The sequence below is a fragment of the Lipotes vexillifer genome, unplaced genomic scaffold (genome assembly GCF_000442215.2).
Source record: "Lipotes vexillifer unplaced genomic scaffold, Lipotes_vexillifer_v1.1 scaffold657, whole genome shotgun sequence".
Classification (NCBI taxonomy): domain Eukaryota; kingdom Metazoa; phylum Chordata; class Mammalia; order Artiodactyla; family Lipotidae; genus Lipotes; species Lipotes vexillifer.
Window position 1 is genome coordinate 422938 of NW_006774518.1, and position 19451 is coordinate 442388.

General features: G+C 53.0%; 2 protein-coding genes across 4 annotated transcripts; one reads left to right on the forward strand and one right to left on the reverse strand.

Annotated features, from left to right (window-relative positions):
• Positions 1-357: 357 nt before the first annotated feature.
• DHX16 (DEAH-box helicase 16) lies at positions 358-15502 on the forward strand. The gene is made up of 20 exons (XM_007449201.1): positions 358-784; positions 2354-2604; positions 2701-2863; positions 3180-3236; positions 6231-6485; positions 6674-6877; positions 6957-7148; positions 7785-7895; positions 8068-8183; positions 9844-10054; positions 10247-10345; positions 10458-10610; positions 12243-12383; positions 12575-12737; positions 12834-12952; positions 13065-13132; positions 13868-14030; positions 14137-14298; positions 14550-14723; positions 15240-15502. Exons 1-20 carry the CDS (start codon positions 578-580, stop codon positions 15366-15368), a joined length of 3138 nt encoding a protein of 1045 aa, XP_007449263.1. The 5' UTR covers positions 358-577; the 3' UTR covers positions 15369-15502.
• Positions 15412-19255, reverse strand: CUNH6orf136 (chromosome unknown C6orf136 homolog). 3 transcript variants are annotated; one of them, XM_007449200.1, is made up of 6 exons: positions 18490-18867; positions 17305-17706; positions 16932-17020; positions 16556-16756; positions 15896-15965; positions 15518-15817 (listed from the first exon to the last, which is right to left on the reverse strand). In XM_007449200.1, exons 2-6 carry the CDS (start codon positions 17347-17349, stop codon positions 15704-15706), a joined length of 519 nt encoding a protein of 172 aa, XP_007449262.1. In that variant the 5' UTR covers positions 17350-17706; positions 18490-18867; the 3' UTR covers positions 15518-15703. The 3 variants fall into 3 exon arrangements, with proteins under 3 accessions (XP_007449261.1, XP_007449262.1, XP_007449260.1); XM_007449198.1 differs by lacking the exon at positions 18490-18867 and adding an exon at positions 19020-19255 and having other exon boundaries at positions 15520-15817; XM_007449199.1 differs by lacking the exons at positions 17305-17706; positions 18490-18867 and adding an exon at positions 19020-19255 and having other exon boundaries at positions 15412-15817.
• Between the last annotated feature and the right edge of the window lie 196 nt (positions 19256-19451).

Genomic DNA, 19451 nt, shown 5'->3' on the forward strand with positions numbered 1-19451 from the left:
CGGCATGTGGGATCTTCCCGGACCGGGGCACGAACCCGTGTCCCCTGCATCGGCAGGCGGACTCTCAACCACTGCGCCACCAGGGAAGCCCACATGTTTTATTTTTTATGTATCTTGTCTCCGCCCCCCTCAAGCCACTGTAAATTCTGTGAGGGATTTCTGATTTGTTCTTTTGTACATCCCCGGAACTAAAACTGCCTAGCACACATTAGGCTCTCAGCATTTGTGGAATGAAATGAGTGGGTGTAACACCCATGAGTGACCAACAGAGGGCGAAAGAGATTCAGTGGGGGAGGAAATGAAAATGTTTTATCCCAAGCTTCGAGTACAATTCCGCAAGATTTGACGTTGCTCGGCCACCGTAGTACTTAGGCCGGAAAAGTGCAGCCACTTCCGGCTTCCGAGGTCCGGGAAGATTGCTTTGGGCTGTCGGAAACCGAACCCCCAGGTCCTAAGGCAGCTTCTTTGTGGAACAGAGGCTCCGGCCCGGGGCTTCAGGCCTCTGGGTGACCCGCCCGGCCGCCAGCGAGGCTGCTCGAGACACTTTCAGGGCCGGGAATAGGGAGCGTGAGTCGCCATGGCGACGCCGGCGGGGCTAGAGCGCTGGGTGCAAGACGAGCTGCACTCGGTGCTGGGACTGAGCGAGCGGCATGTGGCCCAGTTCCTCATCGGTACCGCGCAGCGCTGCGCCTCGGCAGAGGAGTTCGTGCAGCGCTTGCGAGACACCGATACCCTGGACGTTAGTGGGCCGGCCCGGGACTTCGCCTTGAGACTCTGGAACAAGGTGCAGGGTGGGGGTGGGGGGCGGGCATGGGAGCGGCAGGAGAGGGGGGGGAGCGGGGGCGGCGCCCCCAGGTTATTTGTCCTGGTGAGGTCGGGCTAACTGTCCAACCGAGAATTAAGTAAGCTCAGTTCATCAGCATTTCTTCTTTGTCCGTTATCGCCTACGGGCTGGACGTCTACTTCCGTGGAGAAGATTGAGGATGGTTTAAGTGTGTTGGATTAAGCGCTATAGAGCAGTGTTTCTCAAACTTTAACAGGTACAGGATTCATCCAGGGCTTTTGTTAAAATGCGGGTTCCGATTCGGTAGGTCTGGGATGGATTCTTCGTTTCTTCATTTCTAACAAATCTAACAAGTTTACAGGTGATGGCTGGTGGTCCACAGACCATCCTTTGAATAGCGAGGCTATAGAATAGATGTGTAGGCCCGTGCTGTGGGAGGGCAGAAGGGGTGGGAGTTGGGATCGGGAAAAGCAGACCCAAAGATTCCCTGGAATTTGTCAGGTAGAGAGGGGAGAAGAGTACAGGTGTAAAGGTTAGCTCCTGGAAGACAAGATTGTATCTCTTTTTTTAATGAAATATTTTTAAAAATAAATTTATTTTATTTTTGGCTGCGTTGGGTCTTCGTTGCCGCACGTGGGCCTTCTCTAGTTGCGGAAAGCAGGGGCTACTCTGCGTTGCGGTGTGTGGGATTCTCATTGCAGTGGCTTCTCGTTACAGAGCATGGCCTCTAGGCTCGCAGGCTTCAATAGTTGTGGCACGTGGGCTCAGTAGTTGTGGCTTGTGGGCTCTAGAGCGTCCGCTCAGTAGTTGTGGTGCAGGGGCTTAGTTGGTCCGCGGCATGTGGGGTCTTCCCAGACCAGGGCTCAAACCCATGTCCCCTACATTGGCAGGCGGATTCTTAACCACTGCACCACCAGGGAAGCCCGACAAGACTGTATTTCTTGTCTTTGTATTCCTACCACCTAACTGCACCTTGCAGAATTAGAGCTTAGAAAGTATCCAGTAATACTAAAAGTGTTGAGCTTGTTCAGAGAATGGTGGATAACCTGGTGTGGATATCCCATAAGGTGCTTGGTGAGAAATGAGGTTAGAACGTAAGGGATGGGAGGGTAGGAACTTTATGTTAATCTGTTTACCAGTGTATCCCTGGAGTCTGGTACAGTGCCAGGCCTGTGACAGGCCTCTGCACAACAATCCTGGCCAGTCCTTGGGTAGGAATGACTTAGTCATTGGGAAGAACAGAGGCTGAGCAGTTCAGAATTGGATATGAGAATGTGAACTCCGTGAGGGCAGGAATTTTTGTCTCTTTATTTATCCCTGTATCCCTAGTACCTAGCAGTGGGTGCACGGGACCGGCTTTGATAAATGTTTGTTAAATGAACGACTGAAAAGAAGTTTGGAAGCTGAGAGGCCCTATTCAGGCTGATGGACATGGTGAGAAGCCTTGGGGAAGAGAGAGAATGAAGGCCGGTTTAAGGTCAAGTTACTCCTTAAATTAGGATCAGGGCAGAGTAGGTGGGCAGGGATCAGGAGTTGGTCACACCCCCTTATCCTCTCCTCTTCTGACAGGTCCCAAGGAAGGCTGTGGTGGAAAAGCCAGCTCGGGCAGCAGAGCGAGAGGCCAGAGCCCTGCTGGAAAAGAACCGATCCTACAGGTTGCTGGAGGACAGTGAGGAGAGCAGTGAGGAGACTGTAGGCAGGGCCGGGAGCAGTCTCCGGAAGAAGCTGAAAAAACGGAAACACCTCAGGAAGAAACGTCAGGAGGAAGAGGAAGAAGAAGAGGAGGAAGAGTTTTCTGAGAAAGGAAAGAGGAAGACACAGTAAGTCAGAAGTAGGGTGAGAGAGGATGGGGCAGGTGGAGGATGGGACAGTAATCCTCTGGATGCCCTTAGTTAATGCTCCGGGCTGGACTTCAGTGGGTCTAAACAGCAGACGGAGAAGCCAGAGTCAGAGGATGAGTGGGAGCGGACAGAGCGAGAGCGCCTTCAGGACCTGGAGGAGCGCGATGCGTTCGCCGAGCGGGTTCGGCAGCGGGACAAGGACCGGACTCGCAACGTCCTGGAGCGGTCAGACAAGAAGGTGTGTAGGAGCAGCACATCCCGTCAGTGCCCAGAAGATCGCTGGGTCCACTGTGAGGTTGGGTGTGATTGCAGATAGTGATCTCTGGGAAGACAAGGGGCTGCCTCCAGTGATCTGGTAATGTCTTTGGGTCTTTGGGCTAAGGTGGCTCTCTGCTTAACCTGCAGCCCCAGAGATTCCTCAGTGAAGGGGGAGCACTTCTTTGTGCTGGGGAACATTTTTTTTGCTAGGGAACATCAGGATGATACCTGTGGTTCTAGAAGGGCAATGGCTGTGGGTGTGGGGACTTTTGGCCACTCTTGCCTTCTTCTCCTAGGCTTATGAAGAGGCTCAGAAGCGCCTCAAGATGGCTGAGGAAGACCGGAAAGCCATGGTGAGTCCCAGTGCCCAGGAAGACAAAAGGAAAGACTTAATGAAGGAGTGTGGTTAAGGATTGGGAGAAAGGGTGCACAGGAAGTGCAGTGGGGCTGCTGGTGGGGTGTTGGGTCTCTGGAGGAGGGGGCTTGGTTGACAGGAGCCTGCTGAGGGTGGACTTAAGTTGTAGAGGGAAGAAAACGGCCTAGAAACCCTCTTTGACTCCTAGGATCAGATCACACTGTGTGTTAGTGAGGGGATTGTGAGCTTTCCCTGTTCCTGAGACTTAAAGAGATGTACTCCAAAGGCAGCTGGGTGTTCAAGGGGCGGCTGCAGGACAGGGGCAGAACAGAGTCCTGCTGCCCACGGGCGTGCTGACCGCTGAGCTTGGGTACAGCATCTCTACACACCTTCTTACCACCTGATCCCTCCGTGCCCCACGGGGCCTTGTGCTCTCCCACTGGTTTCCTGATTTGGTCTTTGCACTGCACGGGGACAGAGCCCTTGTAATTCATGAACTGGACTTGTTACGGGGTTAGCCTAGGTAGGGTTGCAGTTTTCCAAAGGCCTGGTCTTCCCATTAAGTCACACTTAGATTTCCCCAAAGAATTTTGAGACTCTTGGTGTCCTGAAAATGGCCTAGTGGCCATCAGCTCTTTCCTGACATATCCATCTCAGCTCACACCCCACAAAGTGACTGTGGCCAGACTTCTGAGACATCTCTCGTTGCCGGTGTAGTGTTTTTACTTTCCTGAATTTTTCTTTTCTTTTTCAATTATGAAAAGTTTCAAACAAATAGGAAAATTGAAAGAATAGTATAAGGCAATTTTTTAAAAAAATTATTTATTTATATTTTGGCTGAGTTGGGTCTTTGTTGCTGCGCGTGGACTTTCTCTAGTTGCAGCGACGGGGGGCTATTCTTCGTTATGGTGCGCGGCCTTCTCATTGCGGTGGCTTCTCTTGTTGCGGATCACGGACTGTAGGCATACGGGCTTCAGTAGTTGTGGCGTGTGGGCTCTAGAGCGCAGGCTCAGTAGTTGTGGCACACGGGCTTAGTTGCTCCGTGGTATGTGGGATCTTCCCAGACCAGGGCTCGAACCTGTGTTCCCTGCATTGGTAGGCGGATTCTTACCCTTGCGCCACCAGGGAAGTCCCTGCAATGCCTATGTAAATGGTGGCTTTTTTCTTTTCCTCTCTTTTTGAACCATTTAAAAGTTTTAGACATCATGGCATTTTGTCCCATCAGCATGTACCTGGTAAGATATTTCTCTAAAACCACAGTGCCTTTGTCACACCCAGGCAAATGTGTCTCATATATCAACTAAGAACCTGCCTACAATAAGGTTTCCCCAGTTACCCCAAAATGTCTTTAATAACTGCTTTTTGCAAACTGGAATCCAGTCAGGGTTCACGCATTGCATTTGGTTGTTAGGTTTCTTCAGTTTGTTTCACCTCCCCCTTCTCTCTCTTTCTTTCTATCTCATCTTGTACCATGTCCTACATTCTGGATTTATCTGATCCTTATCTTGTGGTATTAAGTTCTGTCCCAGTGCTTTCTTTAAAGTGGAAATTGGGTCCACAGCTTGCTTAGACTCAGATTAAACAGCTGTGGCAGCAACACCTCTTGGGTGGTGATGTGCACATCATAGCAGGGGGACACACTGTCCAGCTGTGTGCGTGTTAGTGCTGGTATCCTTCCTGCCAACAGCCTCTCAGCTAATGGTTTAGCAACCACTGCTAGTCCTTTCCTGAATCACTTATGTCATGGGGGATTGCAAAGTGGTGATTTTTGGATCCTGACATTCCTTCTACATTTATCGTCTAGCCTTTTTATATAAAGAAGAACTTTTCCTCAACAACAAGGAACGGGCTACAGTGCCTTCCTCAAAGTGAGGGCAAATGCTTAATTGTTTCCTTTTAATCTCTAATTTTCAGAGTAAAGAGTCTGCTGTAATAGTCACCTCACTGGTGACAGAAGTTTTTTTCCCGTTGTTTGTACACATGTCATGTTGGACTCGTGAATTTTTATTTCTCAGTATTTTATAATTGCATATCATTATTCTTTTCGATGCTCAAATTGCCCTGATTTCTTGCTCATATTTTAAAAAGACATCCATCTGCCTCACCCATCAGGCCGAAGGAGTATTTGATTGTGGTACTCAGATCAGGTCGTGAGCATAAACTCCATTTTAAGATGTGATAGAACAAACAAGAAAAACCAAGCAATTAAATCAAATCAGGGCTCCCAAGGGGAGGGCAGCAGTGGGTTTTTGTCACTGCAGTAGAGGAGCTTGTTGTGAACACAGGGAAGATTGTGTCGCCACAGTGGGAGGGCTTAGGGTTAGGGTCCAGAAAGGCCTTCAGCACGTGGCCAGTCTTCTGTCATCCACAATGTGTCCTGAAAAGCCTGTATTGAAAGGAAACACGTAGAAGCCAAATGACCCATTGTCTGAGGGGGAGAAGTTAGTCCCCGAGCTAAACATCCCTCATCCCTTACATTTTGCCTCACAGAACCACTCTCTGATGCTTCCAACCTTTTTGTGTGTAATTTATTTTTCCCTTTTCCTCAAATTGCAGTCATTTGGTTCAAGACCGGGGAGCATGTCACTGGGGAGGAAGAATACCTCTTTTTGGCTCACCCAGTGGTTTCCAGCTGTCTCAGTTGTTTTCAGTTTGAGACCTGTGCTTCCAAATGCTGGTATCAGCTGTTATGTTTTTCCCCTTTCCACTAAGTTGCATAAAACAGCAAGATATGCACATAATCACCTTAGCTCTAGTGAATTTATATTGGCGAAGATGGGCAGGCTGCCTGGAAGGACGTCCAGCTGGGTCCTCCTGGCCCAGCGTTGGGCATGTCGTCAGTCGCATTGTCCAGTGCAGAGGGAAGGAAGGTAGAGGACACATCTTTAGGTTCTCTTGCCGGCCTGTCGGAGGTTGTCACTCTTAGGGGTAGGTGAGGAAAAGGGTCACTCTTCCAGCGAGAAGAGGCTCTGACTGCCCTGGGCTGACCCAGGTCCCTGAGCTGCGGAAGAAATCCCGCCGAGAATACCTGGCCAAGCGGGAGCGCGAGAAGCTTGAGGACCTGGAGGCCGAGCTGGTGGACGAGGAGTTCCTCTTTGGGGATGTGGAGCTGAGCCAACACGAGCGGCGTGAGCTCAGATACAAGCAGCGAGTGCGGGATCTGGCCCGGGAGTACCGGGCGGCTGGGGAGCAGGAGAAGCTGGAGGCCACCAATCGCTACCACATGCCCGAGGAGACGCGAGGACAGGTGAGGCAAGGGGGTCACCGCTTCAGCCCTGGTCCCTGAGCAGAGGGGAGGGAAGGCTTCCGGGACTTGGGCGGTGGCTTGGCTGGCCCCTTCCTTGTCTTGCCTTTCTCCGGGGCGGGGGTAGCGGCTGCGGAGGGGGTGCTGGGCAGAGAGGGCAGCTCTGTCTCCACGTGCCCCTCTCTCTTTAGCCAGCACGAGCGGTGGATCTAGTGGAGGAGGAGTCCGGTGCCCCTGGTGAGGAGCAGCGGCGCTGGGAGGAGGCCCGGCTCGGGGCAGCATCCCTGAAGTTTGGGGCCCGAGATGCTGCCTCCCAGGAGCCCAAGTATCAGCTGGTGCTGGAGGAAGAGGAGACCATCGAGTTTGTCCGGGCCACTCAGCTCCAGGGTGACGAGGTGAGGGGCTGGGCGCGGGGATGTCCCGAGGAGCGTGGGAGCTGGCCCTGAAACTCACAGCCCTTCTCCTCCTTCTCAGGAGCCGTCAGCCCCACCCGTTCCAACCCAGGCCCAGCAGAAGGAGTCCATCCAGATTGTCCGCCGCAGCCTCCCGGTGTTCCCGTTCCGCGAGGAGCTCCTGGCCGCCATTGCTAGTCATCAGGTCCTCATCATCGAAGGCGAGACAGGCTCGGGCAAGACCACCCAAATCCCACAGTACCTCTTTGAGGAGGTATGGCAGCCTCAGCCTCAGCTGGCACTGACCAGCACAGTCCTGTCAGCTCCTTTACGTGGGATTTTGAGTAGTCACTTTCCTTCTGTATTTCAGTCCTTTAGTCTTTTCTGCTAAGCGGTGAGGTTCTCAAGAATAAGAACCACGCCCTTTTCATGCTTCTCTTCTCACTTCCTGCCACGGTGTCCATGCCTGATAGGTGTTCTGTAGGTTAGCGTTGGAAGGAGGTATAGACGGTTAGATGGTGGCGTGTGGGTGTGAACATGGACCCCACTCCACCAGCCCGGCCTCTGCTCCTCTACAGGGCCAAGGAATGAGGAGTGAAAAGACTTTTCCTGCTTTTTTTACTTTCCCTTGTTCCCCTTGCTTTTGGGTCTGCCCAGCCAGTCAGTCCTTTTCCAGCTTGAATCTCGCACAGCCCCGAACTTGATGACCCAAAGGGCTGGGACTGCCTAGGGCTGGGTGAGGACCCTTTGTGGGCCCTGGGTCTGCCATCCTATCTGTTTGCCCTTCTTGTCTGGTTTTCTGCTCTGTCTCTCTGTTCCCCCTGCCCTGCATTTCCAACTTCTCTGAATTGCTGGGCCCCAGCTGCATATTTGTCAAAGGGAAAACCTCCTCTTTCTTCTTGTCATGCAGGGCTACACAAAGAAAGGTGTGAAGATTGCCTGCACCCAGCCCCGGAGAGTGGCAGCCATGAGTGTGGCTGCCCGAGTGGCCCGGGAGATGGGTGTGAAGCTTGGGAATGAGGTGAGATCTGTGGGGACTTAGGGACGAGGGGAGCCCCTAGGGTCTGGGACTCAGCCCCCGCTGCCTGCAGGTCCCCTCAACCCCCACCGGTCCAGGTGCTCACCCTTGTCCCTTTGCCCTCCCTTCTGGGGGCAACAGCCCACCTGTTGATCACTAATGGCCCACATGACAGGTTGGCTACAGCATCCGCTTTGAGGACTGCACATCAGAGCGAACTGTCCTGCGCTACATGACGGATGGGATGCTTCTCCGGGAGTTCCTCTCTGAGCCTGACCTTGCGAGTTACAGGTATGCACAGGCCCCCCAGCTCCCACGAGAGGGGGCGCTGCCCGCCTTCACCTCCCTCTGGTCTGCTGCCCTCCTGTTCTTCAGTATCTTCCTTTATCTCCTTTAATCTTTGGCTTTTCCCTCTTATCTTCTCACCTGGCCATTTTGGCCATCGTCTTCTCTTCTAATTTATCCACCAGTTCTTTTTTCTTAAATTATTTATTTATCTAGTTTTGGCTGTGTTGGGTCTTCGTTGCTGCATACGGGCTTTCTCTAGCTGTGGTGAGCAGGGGCTACTCTTCGTTGCGGTGCGCGGGCTTCTCATTGTGGTGGCTTCTCTTGTTATGGAGCACGGGCTCTAGGTGCATGGTCTTCAGTAGTTGTAGCACGTGGGCTCAGTAGTTGTGGCGCATGGGCTTAGTTGCTCCGCGGCATGTGGGATCTCCCTGGGCCAGGGCCTGAACCTGTGTCCCCTGCCTTGGCAGGCGGATTCTTAACCACTGCGCTATCAGGGAAGTCCTGTCCACCAGTTTTTGAATCTTTATGGTTCGAACAGTCTTAGAACTGAGATGGGCCTGGAGGGTAGAAGAGGCTACAGAGAAAGCCTTTCTGTGTCTCCCCAGTTGTTCCCAGGGTTCAGAAAACAACCAGGATAGTAGAATGGTGCTGCGGCGACTTGAGAAGCCACATGAAGACCACTTGCAAAAACTTAGAATGTTCAGCTTGGAGGGGAAAACTCAGACATCCTGGTTCCCTCTAAATATGTGAAGGGCTATTATTACATGAGAAAGGGACCAGACTTGTTTTAGATGACCCCAGAGAGCACAGTTAGGAGCCATGGGGGAGGTTACAGGGAGGCGGATTTTAGATCAATACCGACAAGCCATAGAGCGGCAGAGATTGCGGGGGCTGTCAGAGTGCTTGCGCCCTGACTCTTAAGCCTCTGGCCCACGTCTTGGAGTAGCTTGATCTGTGAATAATGAGTTCTCAGTGCTGGCATTGGCCAAGCAGGGGTTGGATGAGCATGTCTTGTGGGGGAGAAGTGATTCATGGATGGGATGAGGGTGGAGCCAGGCCAGCTGAGCAGTACTTGCCTTTTCAGCTCTTAGGAGACTGTGGATTCCTGGTCCTAGAAGGTTACAGTGGAGCAATGGGACAGATATGATTTGGTCCTTTTCTCAGAGGAAAAACCTCTGAGAACCCATGGAAGGCCAGCTAATGCGAGAGTGTTCAGGGTGTGGGGTTTTCCCATCATGCCAGCCTGCTTTGTGAAATGGCTGAGGACTTCACCATCATGGTCACAGTTAGGTACAAAGAGTTGAAGTGGGGGATGAGCTCCTGCGGGCTTGGCACGAAATCCAAAGACTAGAGCAAGGAGAAAGAAGGTGACACACATATAGCTAAGTTACGAGGAGACCAAGAAGCCTGCAGAGTCCTCTCAGGTTGGGGTGGGAGAGCTCACCCGGCCCCTCTATCCAGAAAGAGGCATCAGGGTCAGTCAGGGATGCGCGGCAGGTGCCCCAGAGGACCCCGGGAGCTTCGGGGCTGTTCATATCATGGTGCTTCAGGTCTGTCCCTTCCTAGCCAGGCTGGGGGCCTGTCCTCTCATCCGGCGACCCCAGTGTCCCCTCCTGCATTACCCACCTCCCCTTGCTCACTGGTGCCCCTGTTCCTTCCTCAGCGTGGTGATGGTGGATGAGGCCCACGAACGGACCCTGCACACAGACATTCTCTTTGGGTTGATCAAGGATGTTGCTCGATTCCGACCTGAGCTCAAGGTCCTGGTGGCTTCAGCCACACTGGACACTGCCCGCTTTTCCACCTTCTTTGATGACGCCCCCGTCTTCCGGATCCCTGGACGCAGGTTTCCAGTTGACATCTTCTATACCAAGGTGCCCCCTCAGGGAGGATGGGCTTAAGAGTAAAGGCAGTGGAGCCTTTGAAGGAGATTGTCCCAAGGAGGGGAGGACGGGATGGAGAGTCCAAAGGGAAACTGGGATAAAGTGTATGTCGAGCTGGGAGGAGAGGAAGAGATTTGCCTGAGCAGGTGGCCTTCCTGTGACCCTGCCTCCTCCCCCGCCCAGGCTCCAGAGGCAGACTACCTGGAGGCCTGTGTGGTGTCTGTGCTGCAGATTCATGTGACCCAGCCCCCTGGGGATATCCTGGTGTTCCTGACAGGACAGGTGCGTGACTTGGGGGAGGGGGTGTGATGTGTGTATCCCAGGGGAAGACAGGGCTGGCAGGTCAGCCTCTTGTGACTCTGGGTCCCACACAGCTCTTCCTACCCAAATCCAGGAGGAGATTGAGGCTGCCTGTGAGATGCTCCAGGATCGCTGCCGCCGCCTGGGCTCCAAAATCCGGGAGCTCCTGGTGCTGCCCATTTATGCCAACCTGCCTTCCGATATGCAGGCGCGGATCTTCCAGCCCACACCCCCTGGGGCACGGAAGGTCAGTTGGAGAAACCCACATTCTTCACCCCTGTGGTTCACACAACTAGTAGTGCAAAGGAAAGTGTGTGCCTGCCCTGTGCAAGGGTGTGTCCTGGGCACTGCTGCAGCTGCGAGGCTGGGTGGCAGTTCCTCGCCTCTGGAGCTGGAGAGAGAGGGTGATGACAGCGGGAATGGCGAGATAGCCAAATGCGTTATCCAGAAAGTGAGCATGGTAGAGGTGCAGAGGAGAAGGGAAGCCCTTCGTGTACCAGGAGGTGGGACTTGGTCTGGAGGACCTTTAGGGAAGATGATGGTGGAGTATCAGAGGAAGGCTTAAGGGGTGTCTGAAGTCAGAGTACTCCAGCAGGCTTAGGGGAAGAGGCGCACAGGGTGAAGTAGTGGGAGGCAGGCTAAAAGCAGCTTTGAATGGTGATTGGAGAGGGCCTTTGATGGCAGGCGGAAGAGTGTGGACTTTAGACCCGTTAGTGGCCGTCAAAGGATTTTGAGCAAAGACGTAACTTCTCATTCAACAAATATTTAAAGAGTTCCTCTCACGTTCCAGGTACTGTTCTAGGGGATGAGGATACAGCAATGAACAAAACAAGGCAAACAAGTCGCTAGCCTCATGGAGTTTAGTCTAATATAAGTTAGGAGACGATGAACACATAAATTACCTGGTATCAATTTGTGGCAAATGCTCTGAAGAGGTACAGTGCGGCATAGGAAGACGGAGACCGACTCCGGGGGTGTCAGGAGAGGAATGGCAGGAAGGGATTTTCCTTAGGGGGTAGGGAAGGCCTCTCCCTCTCTGTTAAGGTGAGAGTGAAGCTGGGGCCTCACCCAGGCGAGGGAAGGAGCCAGGCTGACATCTGGGAGAAGAGCGCGCCAAGTAGAGGGAATAGCGCACGTGGAGGGCGGGCGTGAGGATGGGCGTGAGGCGTGTTCAGCAGTGGGCAGGGATGGAGCGAGGAGCCCTGGTGCTAGGAGATGAGATCAGGAAAGTAGCCAGGGCCTGGAGGACTCGGGGCCTGAAGGGGCTTGGATGTGATTTCTCAGGTAGGGTGGGAGGCCACTGATGGATGGCGGGGAGTGATGTGACAAGCTCACATTTTAAAAGGACCATTGTGGATGCCGTGTAACCAGGGCTAGGAGTAGAGCAGGGAGACTCATCAGGGGGCTATTTTAGGGATTAACGTGTAAAGGTGAATATGAAAGTGACAGTGGGGCTTCCCTCGAGGTCCAGTGGTTAGGACTCCACGCTTCCACTGCAGGGGTCGCGGGTTTGATCCCTGGTTGGGGGAACTAAGATCTCACATGCTGTGCGGTGCGGCCAAAAACTAAAAAACAAATTAAAAAAAAAAAAAAAGTGACCGTGGGGAAGATGGGGCCAGAACCTGACACTCCCAGCTCCCACCTCTGAAAAAACCCCTGAACCCCCTTCATTTCCTTTCCTGTCCTTTCCGCCTTATGCCCTGCTAATCCCCACATCTCCCCCCTTCTACTGCCCTGTCCCCCTCTCCCGACCTTGGCCGCAAATCCCCTCAGCTCCTGCTCCTTTGCACCTGTTTGTCTACTCCGCGTATTCCAAAATTACTTCCTTTGGTAACTAGGTGGGTGGGATTTACCAGCGATCCCACATCCTCTCATTCAGGTAGTTGTGGCAACGAACATCGCCGAGACCTCGCTCACCATCGAGGGCATCATTTACGTGCTGGACCCGGGCTTCTGTAAGCAGAAGAGCTACAACCCGCGCACGGGCATGGAATCGCTCACCGTCACACCCTGCAGCAAGGTTGGCCTGGGCTTGAGCAGGGTCTCCACGGGGCAAGGGGGAGAACAGGCCAGCTCACAAGCGGTGGAGGCTGCTTAGAGCAAGGGGGATTAGCGGTCCACACCCTCCCAGATTTCTTGCAGAAATACTGCCCTTTCTCTTTTCCATCACCAGATGGTCCGTGGGCCTGACAAATTGTCCTTTCTTTCCAGGCCTCAGCCAGTCAGCGAGCTGGTCGGGCGGGTCGGGTGGCTGCAGGGAAGTGCTTCCGCCTGTATACCGCCTGGGCCTATCAGCACGAGCTCGAAGAAACCACAGTGCCCGAGATTCAGAGGACCAGCCTGGGCAACGTCGTGTTGCTGCTCAAGAGTTTAGGTGACTGGGGTCCCCCAGTCCTCCTGAGACAGAAGGGGTGGGGCTAGCTTGTCCTTGTGAAGGGACTCTGTTCTACCCCCTCACATCTTTCTCCAGGGATCCACGACCTAATGCACTTTGATTTCCTGGACCCTCCACCATATGAGACCCTGCTGCTGGCTTTGGAACAGCTGTACGCGCTGGGGGCCCTCAACCACCTTGGGGAGCTCACCACGGTGAGGTGGGAGGGCGGCAGGCTGGGGCAGGAGGAAGGCTGGGGTGACCCCTCGAGAGTTGGAGGGACACCTGAGGGAGGAGTGGCCTCAACTCTCTCTTTCCTCTCCTTAGTCTGGTCGAAAGATGGCAGAGCTGCCGGTGGACCCCATGCTGTCTAAAATGATCCTGGCCTCTGAGAAGTAAGCCCCTGACTCGGCCGGGCCCCCAGCACACACACTGGCCCTGCCTCTTTCTGTCTCTGGAGCCATCTTTGTGATCTTGCTTTTTCTCTCCACCACATTATTCTTTAACAAATAACAAGTTATTAGATAACTTTTATTTCCACTTTTGAGGCCCACAGGGATCAGTAAGACACTGTCCTGTCTTTGGTTATGATTATCAGATGGGTGAGATTGACAAGCATGTAGAAAATTTGGGGGCATGAATGAAAGTGGAAGATTTTCCATCCTGAGGAGTGCTGAGTGAGGGCTGGTTTGGGGACTTACTCATTCCTAAGGTTTCAGACTAGAGCATTTAGAAACAGCTGTGGAGGGACCACCTTTAAATGCCATTCTTCTGCTATGATTAAGGTTAAATGTCATTACATGAACTTAAAGGGATTGCTATAATGTGTACCTTCGTACTGCAGAACCCTCAGAGGGCCCCGGTGCCTTCCTGCCCCTGCCTCCCTGGATCTCTCTCCTGTTAACCGTTTTATCTATAACCTGACCCTCACCTCCTTCACCCCCATACCGCTGCCCCTGCCACCAAAATCAATCTACTCTCTGATTTGTAGCCGTTATGTTAGCCCAACTTGCTGTCCCCACGTGAGGACATCCACCACACAGCCATCACTTTCCTCCTCACTGCGCCTGTTTCTGTTCCTGTTGCTGTGTCTCGCTTTGAACTCCCATGCCTTTCCCTTCCTGCCCCAGGTACAGCTGTTCGGAGGAGATCCTGACAGTGGCTGCCATGCTCTCTGTCAACAACTCCATCTTCTACCGACCCAAGGACAAGGTTGTCCATGCCGACAATGCTCGTGTCAACTTCTTCCTCCCTGGTGGGGACCACCTGGTTCTGCTGAACGTTTATACACAGGTCACTGGGCTTGGGTGAGTGGGAGTGAGGGGGACGTGGGGGACTCTGGTTCCGCTGTATACTTAACAGCCCCTCTTCCCCGCCTCTTTTTCAACCCTTTTCACAGTGGGCTGAGAGTGGTTACTCTTCCCAGTGGTGCTATGAGAACTTTGTACAGTTCAGATCGATGCGCCGAGCCCGGGATGTGCGGGAACAGCTGGAGGGGCTCCTGGAACGCGTGGAAGTCGGTCTCAGTTCCTGCCAGGGGGACTATATCCGTGTCCGAAAGGTCAGCGTTTCTTTAGTCTGCTGCTGTCCACCCAGTGTCTCCCGAGGAGCAAGCTTCTCCTCTGGGGCCAGTGGCCTGAGAACCTGCCCCTTCCCCTGTGGAAGGTGTGCTCTCCCTGTGCTTTCTTTCCGGACCACTGAAAGGCCCTTACCTTCCTAGTTCTCCCAAAGCCTGAACTAAAAAGACAGTGAGTGCTGAGGGTCCCTGGACGCCTGCCTTTCCCACTGACTTCCTTTCCGCCTGCTCCACAGGCCATCACTGCTGGTTACTTTTACCACACGGCACGGTTGACTCGCAGCGGCTACCGCACAGTGAAACAGCAGCAGACGGTGTTCATTCATCCCAACTCTTCCCTCTTTGAGGAACAGCCACGCTGGTTGCTCTACCACGAACTTGTCTTGACCACCAAAGAGTTCATGAGACAGGTGAGGGGACCTTGCCCTGCCCAGGCAGGTGGATTGTGTGGGAGATGGTATTCTGGCAAGCTAAAAACCCAGGTTCAAGTTGCTGGGACTGGCAGAGAAACAGGAAAACACCTTGGTTTAAGGTAGGATAAGGCAGAAATGCATCCTTTCTAACAGCTGTCTCAGCATCTACTAAGATCTGAGAACTGTTTATTCACTCACTAAGTATTTGAATGCCCATTGTCTCAGTGTTTCAGGTGCCGGGGTGATAATGAACAAAGCAGATATGAGCTCCATCCTGAGTATTTCAGTCTTTACGTTCAGGCTTTTGTTTAGGGTTAGCTTACTTGTGCTCTTGAATCGCATGTAGAGATGTGTGTCTGCCCCTGGGATCCAGAGTATTAGAGCCAGGTACCCTTTGACCTAGCCCTGCAGTCAAAGGGTAAAGAAGAGAACCTTCTTTTAAATCACACGCACACATAAGAAACTAGGTTGGACAGAAGGGAACCCTGCTGATTTTTTTCTCTTCCCTTCCAGGTATTGGAGATTGAGAGCAGTTGGCTTCTGGAGGTGGCTCCCCACTATTACAAGGCCAAGGAGCTAGAAGATCCCCATGCTAAGAAAATGCCCAGAAAAGTAGGCAAGACACGAGAAGAGCTAGGGTAAAGAGCAGAGAACATGACAGAACAAACAGAACGTTAACACCACCTCCTTTTCCTTCTGTACATTATTTAATATCTATTAATAAAAATATTTTTAGAGTAAAGCTATGGGGAACCTTAGAGATTCAGAGAAGGTGACATGGAAATTCGATCTCATATATTCACTTAGATTTTATTATTTACAAGTTAAATTACACAGCAGCTTTACACAGCATGAGATGGAAAGTAAAGGAGAAGAGAGAAGAGGGGAGGAAGCTGGCTCCTGAGGTCTTTGGCCACCTCCACCTCCTCCTCTTGTGCGTAGCAAGTCTTCCGTGCTGCCTCTGCCCCAGTTCCTGATCAGCCCTTGGAACACAGGTGTAAGTTGGGTTCTGGCTCCGACAACCCCAGAGCCACCAGGGCTCCCACTAGCAGCTTCTTCACGGGCGTTGGGGGTGAGTGTGAAGGCATCAGCTGCAGGGAGAAAGGTTAATGCCAGCTGGTGGGATGTTCTACCCCGTCTCCCCACCCCTACCCAGCCCTAGGACTCACTTTATCTAGGCGATGGCGACAAATGAGGCCGCTGGAATTCAGGTAGAAGGTGGAATAGGCATCATAGGTCCTGGTGAAGGGAGAAAGGCTCACTGAGGGAGAAGGGGACTGGTCGCAAAGTTTAATTCAAGCATTTGTTTAAACTAGTAGTTCCTAAACTTTACTACATATTATATCACCTGGGGATCTTTTAAAAATCCTGAGGTTGTTCTCTGGCCCAATTAAATCAGAATGTCTAGCACCGATATTTTAAAAAGATTCCTGGATGATTCCACTGTGCAGCAAAGTTTGGGAACCACTAGTTTGGGCTGAGCCTAAGAATTTCTTGGGATTCTACTCTGTGCCAGAAATTTACCAGGTACTTTACCTAAGGTTGTGAGGCACCACTTATGAGACAGGAATTTTCATCTGTTCAGTAAGTATTTGAGTACCTACTATGTGCCAGGTAATGTACATGAAGAAACTGAGTTCAGAAGCTTCCTAATATATTCAGAGTCTCTATTTTTTGTTAGATTAAAGTAGACAAAAACAAGATCCTGCCCTCAAGGAGCCTGCAGTCAAGTCAGGGTAGATCCAGGATTGTCTAGAAGACTAGACCATAGATTCCCAAAAGGATAAGATTAGGAAACTGTAGTGTGTTTCTTTTCTCACTTCTCTTACCGGTAAAGCTCTTCCTTGTCACGCTTATAGAAACGCAGAAAGAGTAGGTGGATGGGCAGCCCCACAAGCCGCCAGCGGGCTTGCAGGGTCCAATTCTCAGGGTGGCGGGTCAGCTGTAGAACCTCCAGCCGAAGCTGTGCAAAATAGTTCCAGGCCAGGAAGCGGCAGAGGGTCAGTGATAGAATGTACCATGTCCGGCCTCTGGGAGGAAGGAATGGGAAAGAAATCTCATGATGGCAGAATCAGAAAAACAAACTGGTATCTGACAGTGGGATGGGGAGCAGCAGTGAGAAGCAGCCTAGGACATTCTCTAATAAGTGAAAATAGCATTGGGTCCTTTTCCTCCCCAAGGCCCTACCCATTCGTGGATTCTCACTTGGTACGCATGTTCAGGATCTCATTGATGAATTCCACATCCGATGAGTAGAGAGTGTAGTCGTGGGAGTGAAGGAAGAGACTGGGAAGCTAGGTGGAAGAAGGCATCAGACCAGGAGGAAAGAAAAGATGATCCTATTTCTCAGTTTTCTATATTTAGTGTCTCTTTATTCATGAGTGAAAGGTCATCTCATCCCATGTTTAACTTCCCTAATCCCAACTGAGGAGCATCTTTTCCTTGGGAAATGTTTATAACATATTTCTATGCCCGTCTCATGGTTCCCAGAAAGAATCCAGTTGACTGACTCCCTATTTTTAAAAATTACCTACATCCCTTCCCATTTCGGACAAAGGCCACTCCTGAACTGACTTACCTCTTGTCTCAGTCTCTCGTACATGACAGCCAGGTGCTCCTCCATACTCGGATCTCCTGATGGAGTGGCCGGGGAAGAGTGGGCAGTCCCAGAGGCTTGGAAAGGTATCAAAGCCCCAGGACAGGGGCAGGGAGGTCCCTCAAATAGGCTCCTAAGCCCATCCAGGCAGCCGCTGTGTAACTCAGGTCCTGGTCCCTCCTCCCCCTTTCCTGGGGGGAGAACCACCCATGGTGGGGTGAGGGCTTGGACCTGAGGGAGAGGTAGTGGGGGAGCTTGGGGAAGCAGCCGGGTGGGAGGGCTTGGGGGTGGGGGAGACCAAAAAAGAGGCAGAGGTGGAGAAGTGGTTGTCACGGAGTGAGGCCAAAGAGGTGGGAATGGTAGGGCCCGTGGAAAAAGCTGGTCCTAAGGAGGAAGAACAAAAGGGAAAAAGATAAGAATCCAGCTGCCTAATGCCCTGCCATCCAAACTGCCCATTAACACGCTTCCAGTCCCACCTGCTCCTTCTGACAGGAGAGATGGAACTACTAGAGGGAAAATTCATCTCCATCTCTACTTAAAACAGGAGGAAACACTTTCCTGTGACAAAAGTACACATACCTCCCCCAAACATTAGCAGGTACTTTTCGATTTGTTTAAGATTCCAAACCCGTTTGGGGGCAGGTCTTCCTCTCTTACAGCAAGAATCATAAGAGTGCACATTTGAAGAATGAACAAATGAGTGAATAAGCTCCAGGTCTTCTTGTACTGTGGCCTCTAACACAACTCCAGGAGTGTGTGAAGCAGAGGTTATATAGAGAAAAGAATATCCAACTGGAACTAGGAGACTTGAGTTCCAATTCTATCATGTAACCTTAGGCACTATCTCATTTCCTCAGCCTGAGGGAATGTCCTATAAACGAGGACGATGAAACCACACTGAGCTATTATGAGGACTATATGAGATAATAATTGTAAATGAAACTTTGCGACCTGTTAAGCAGTAAACTCATCATTCGGGCTCCTCTAATGACACGAAAAGGCCCAGGAGATTGTTAAAGGCTGGACCTCATGCCCCTGGTTTATTGATGTCGAAACTGCGATGAGGGAGAGGTCACCCAAAGTCAGGCCTGACCCGAGTCCCTGCGTTTCCAACGAACCCCCCCGAGGGGTCTCATTATCGGGAGAGCGGGCGGGCCGCGCGGGTACCTCTGTCCCCGACGGTGTCCCGGAGGCGCCGTCTCCGCCGGGGGCGTGGCCATCTTGCCCGCCCGGGCACAGGGGCCCGAACAGGGTCCACCCGGGCCGGCCTTCCCGCCGGGACCGCTATCCGGGTGCAAGATGCGCGGGCTGCAGAGCGCGGCCCGCAGGTCTGTCTGGTCGGCTCCTGGGAGGCGCCGCGAACTTCTCCGCCCCCTGCCCTTCAAATCACCTCCAGGCACAGGTAACCGCGGAAACGCGGGCGAAATGCGGACGCGCCCCACCGCCCCAGCTTCCAGCCCGCCTGCCCCCGCAGACCCGGGAGACCGACGTCCCGTGCTCTACAGGGCTGGCGGCGCCGCCCTCGGATCCCCACGACCCCTAACCCTTAAACGCACCGCCCCGCACAGGTGGGAAGGAGCGGTGGGACGTCACTGCGCCTGCGCGACACGGGGCGCGCGCTCCGCCCCACACGCCGACTCTGGGGAGGGTCTCTCCCCGCCCCCTCTCCTCCCCTCCCGCTTCCCCTCTGCTCTCACCTGGGGACGAGCCTGGTAGGCACGGAGGCAGGGGCCGAGGCGCCGGGCCGCCCCCCGGCTGGGCTGGTACATGATCTTCCGGGAATGGAGGGAGCACCTCCTGTGTCCGGCCTCCTCACAGGGGTGAGCGTGCCCCGGAGCCGGCTTCTTGAAGGGGAAAAGGGGGGGGGTGGTGAAGGGCTGAGGGGAGGGAAACGGAGATGTTGCGCGCTTGCGCACTGCGGCGGGTTCCAGGGAGGCGGTGAGGCGCTGGGTCTGCAGTAAGTGCGCCTGCGCTCGCCGGATCGGAGGCTGCCTTAGAGCGCTTGCGCAGTAAATTAGCGGCTTCGAGCACTGCTCTCACCTGTGGCGCTTGCGCAAAAGTGGGAGATGATGGGGCTGAACGGGGCGCGCGAAGAGTGACGGGTGGGATTGAAATAATGACAATCGCGG

Bases quoted from the DNA above. Each gene is read 5' to 3' on its own strand.
- CUNH6orf136 (XM_007449198.1), bottom strand. From the start codon at position 19,091: ATGTACCAGCCCAGCCGGGGGGCGGCCCGGCGCCTCGGCCCCTGCCTC. The intron at 17,021-17,304 runs GTAAGTCAGTTC...TCTTCCACCTAG, and splicing joins ACGAGAGACTGAGACAAGAG to CTTCCCAGTCTCTTCCTTCA. The intron at 16,757-16,931 runs GTGAGAATCCAC...CCTTCCTCCCAG, and splicing joins ATCCTGAACATGCGTACCAA to AGGCCGGACATGGTACATTC.
- DHX16 (XM_007449201.1), top strand. From the start codon at position 578: ATGGCGACGCCGGCGGGGCTAGAGCGCTGGGTGCAAGACGAGCTGCAC. The intron at 3,237-6,230 runs GTGAGTCCCAGT...GGGCTGACCCAG, and splicing joins AGGAAGACCGGAAAGCCATG to GTCCCTGAGCTGCGGAAGAA. The intron at 14,299-14,549 runs GTCAGCGTTTCT...CCTGCTCCACAG, and splicing joins ACTATATCCGTGTCCGAAAG to GCCATCACTGCTGGTTACTT.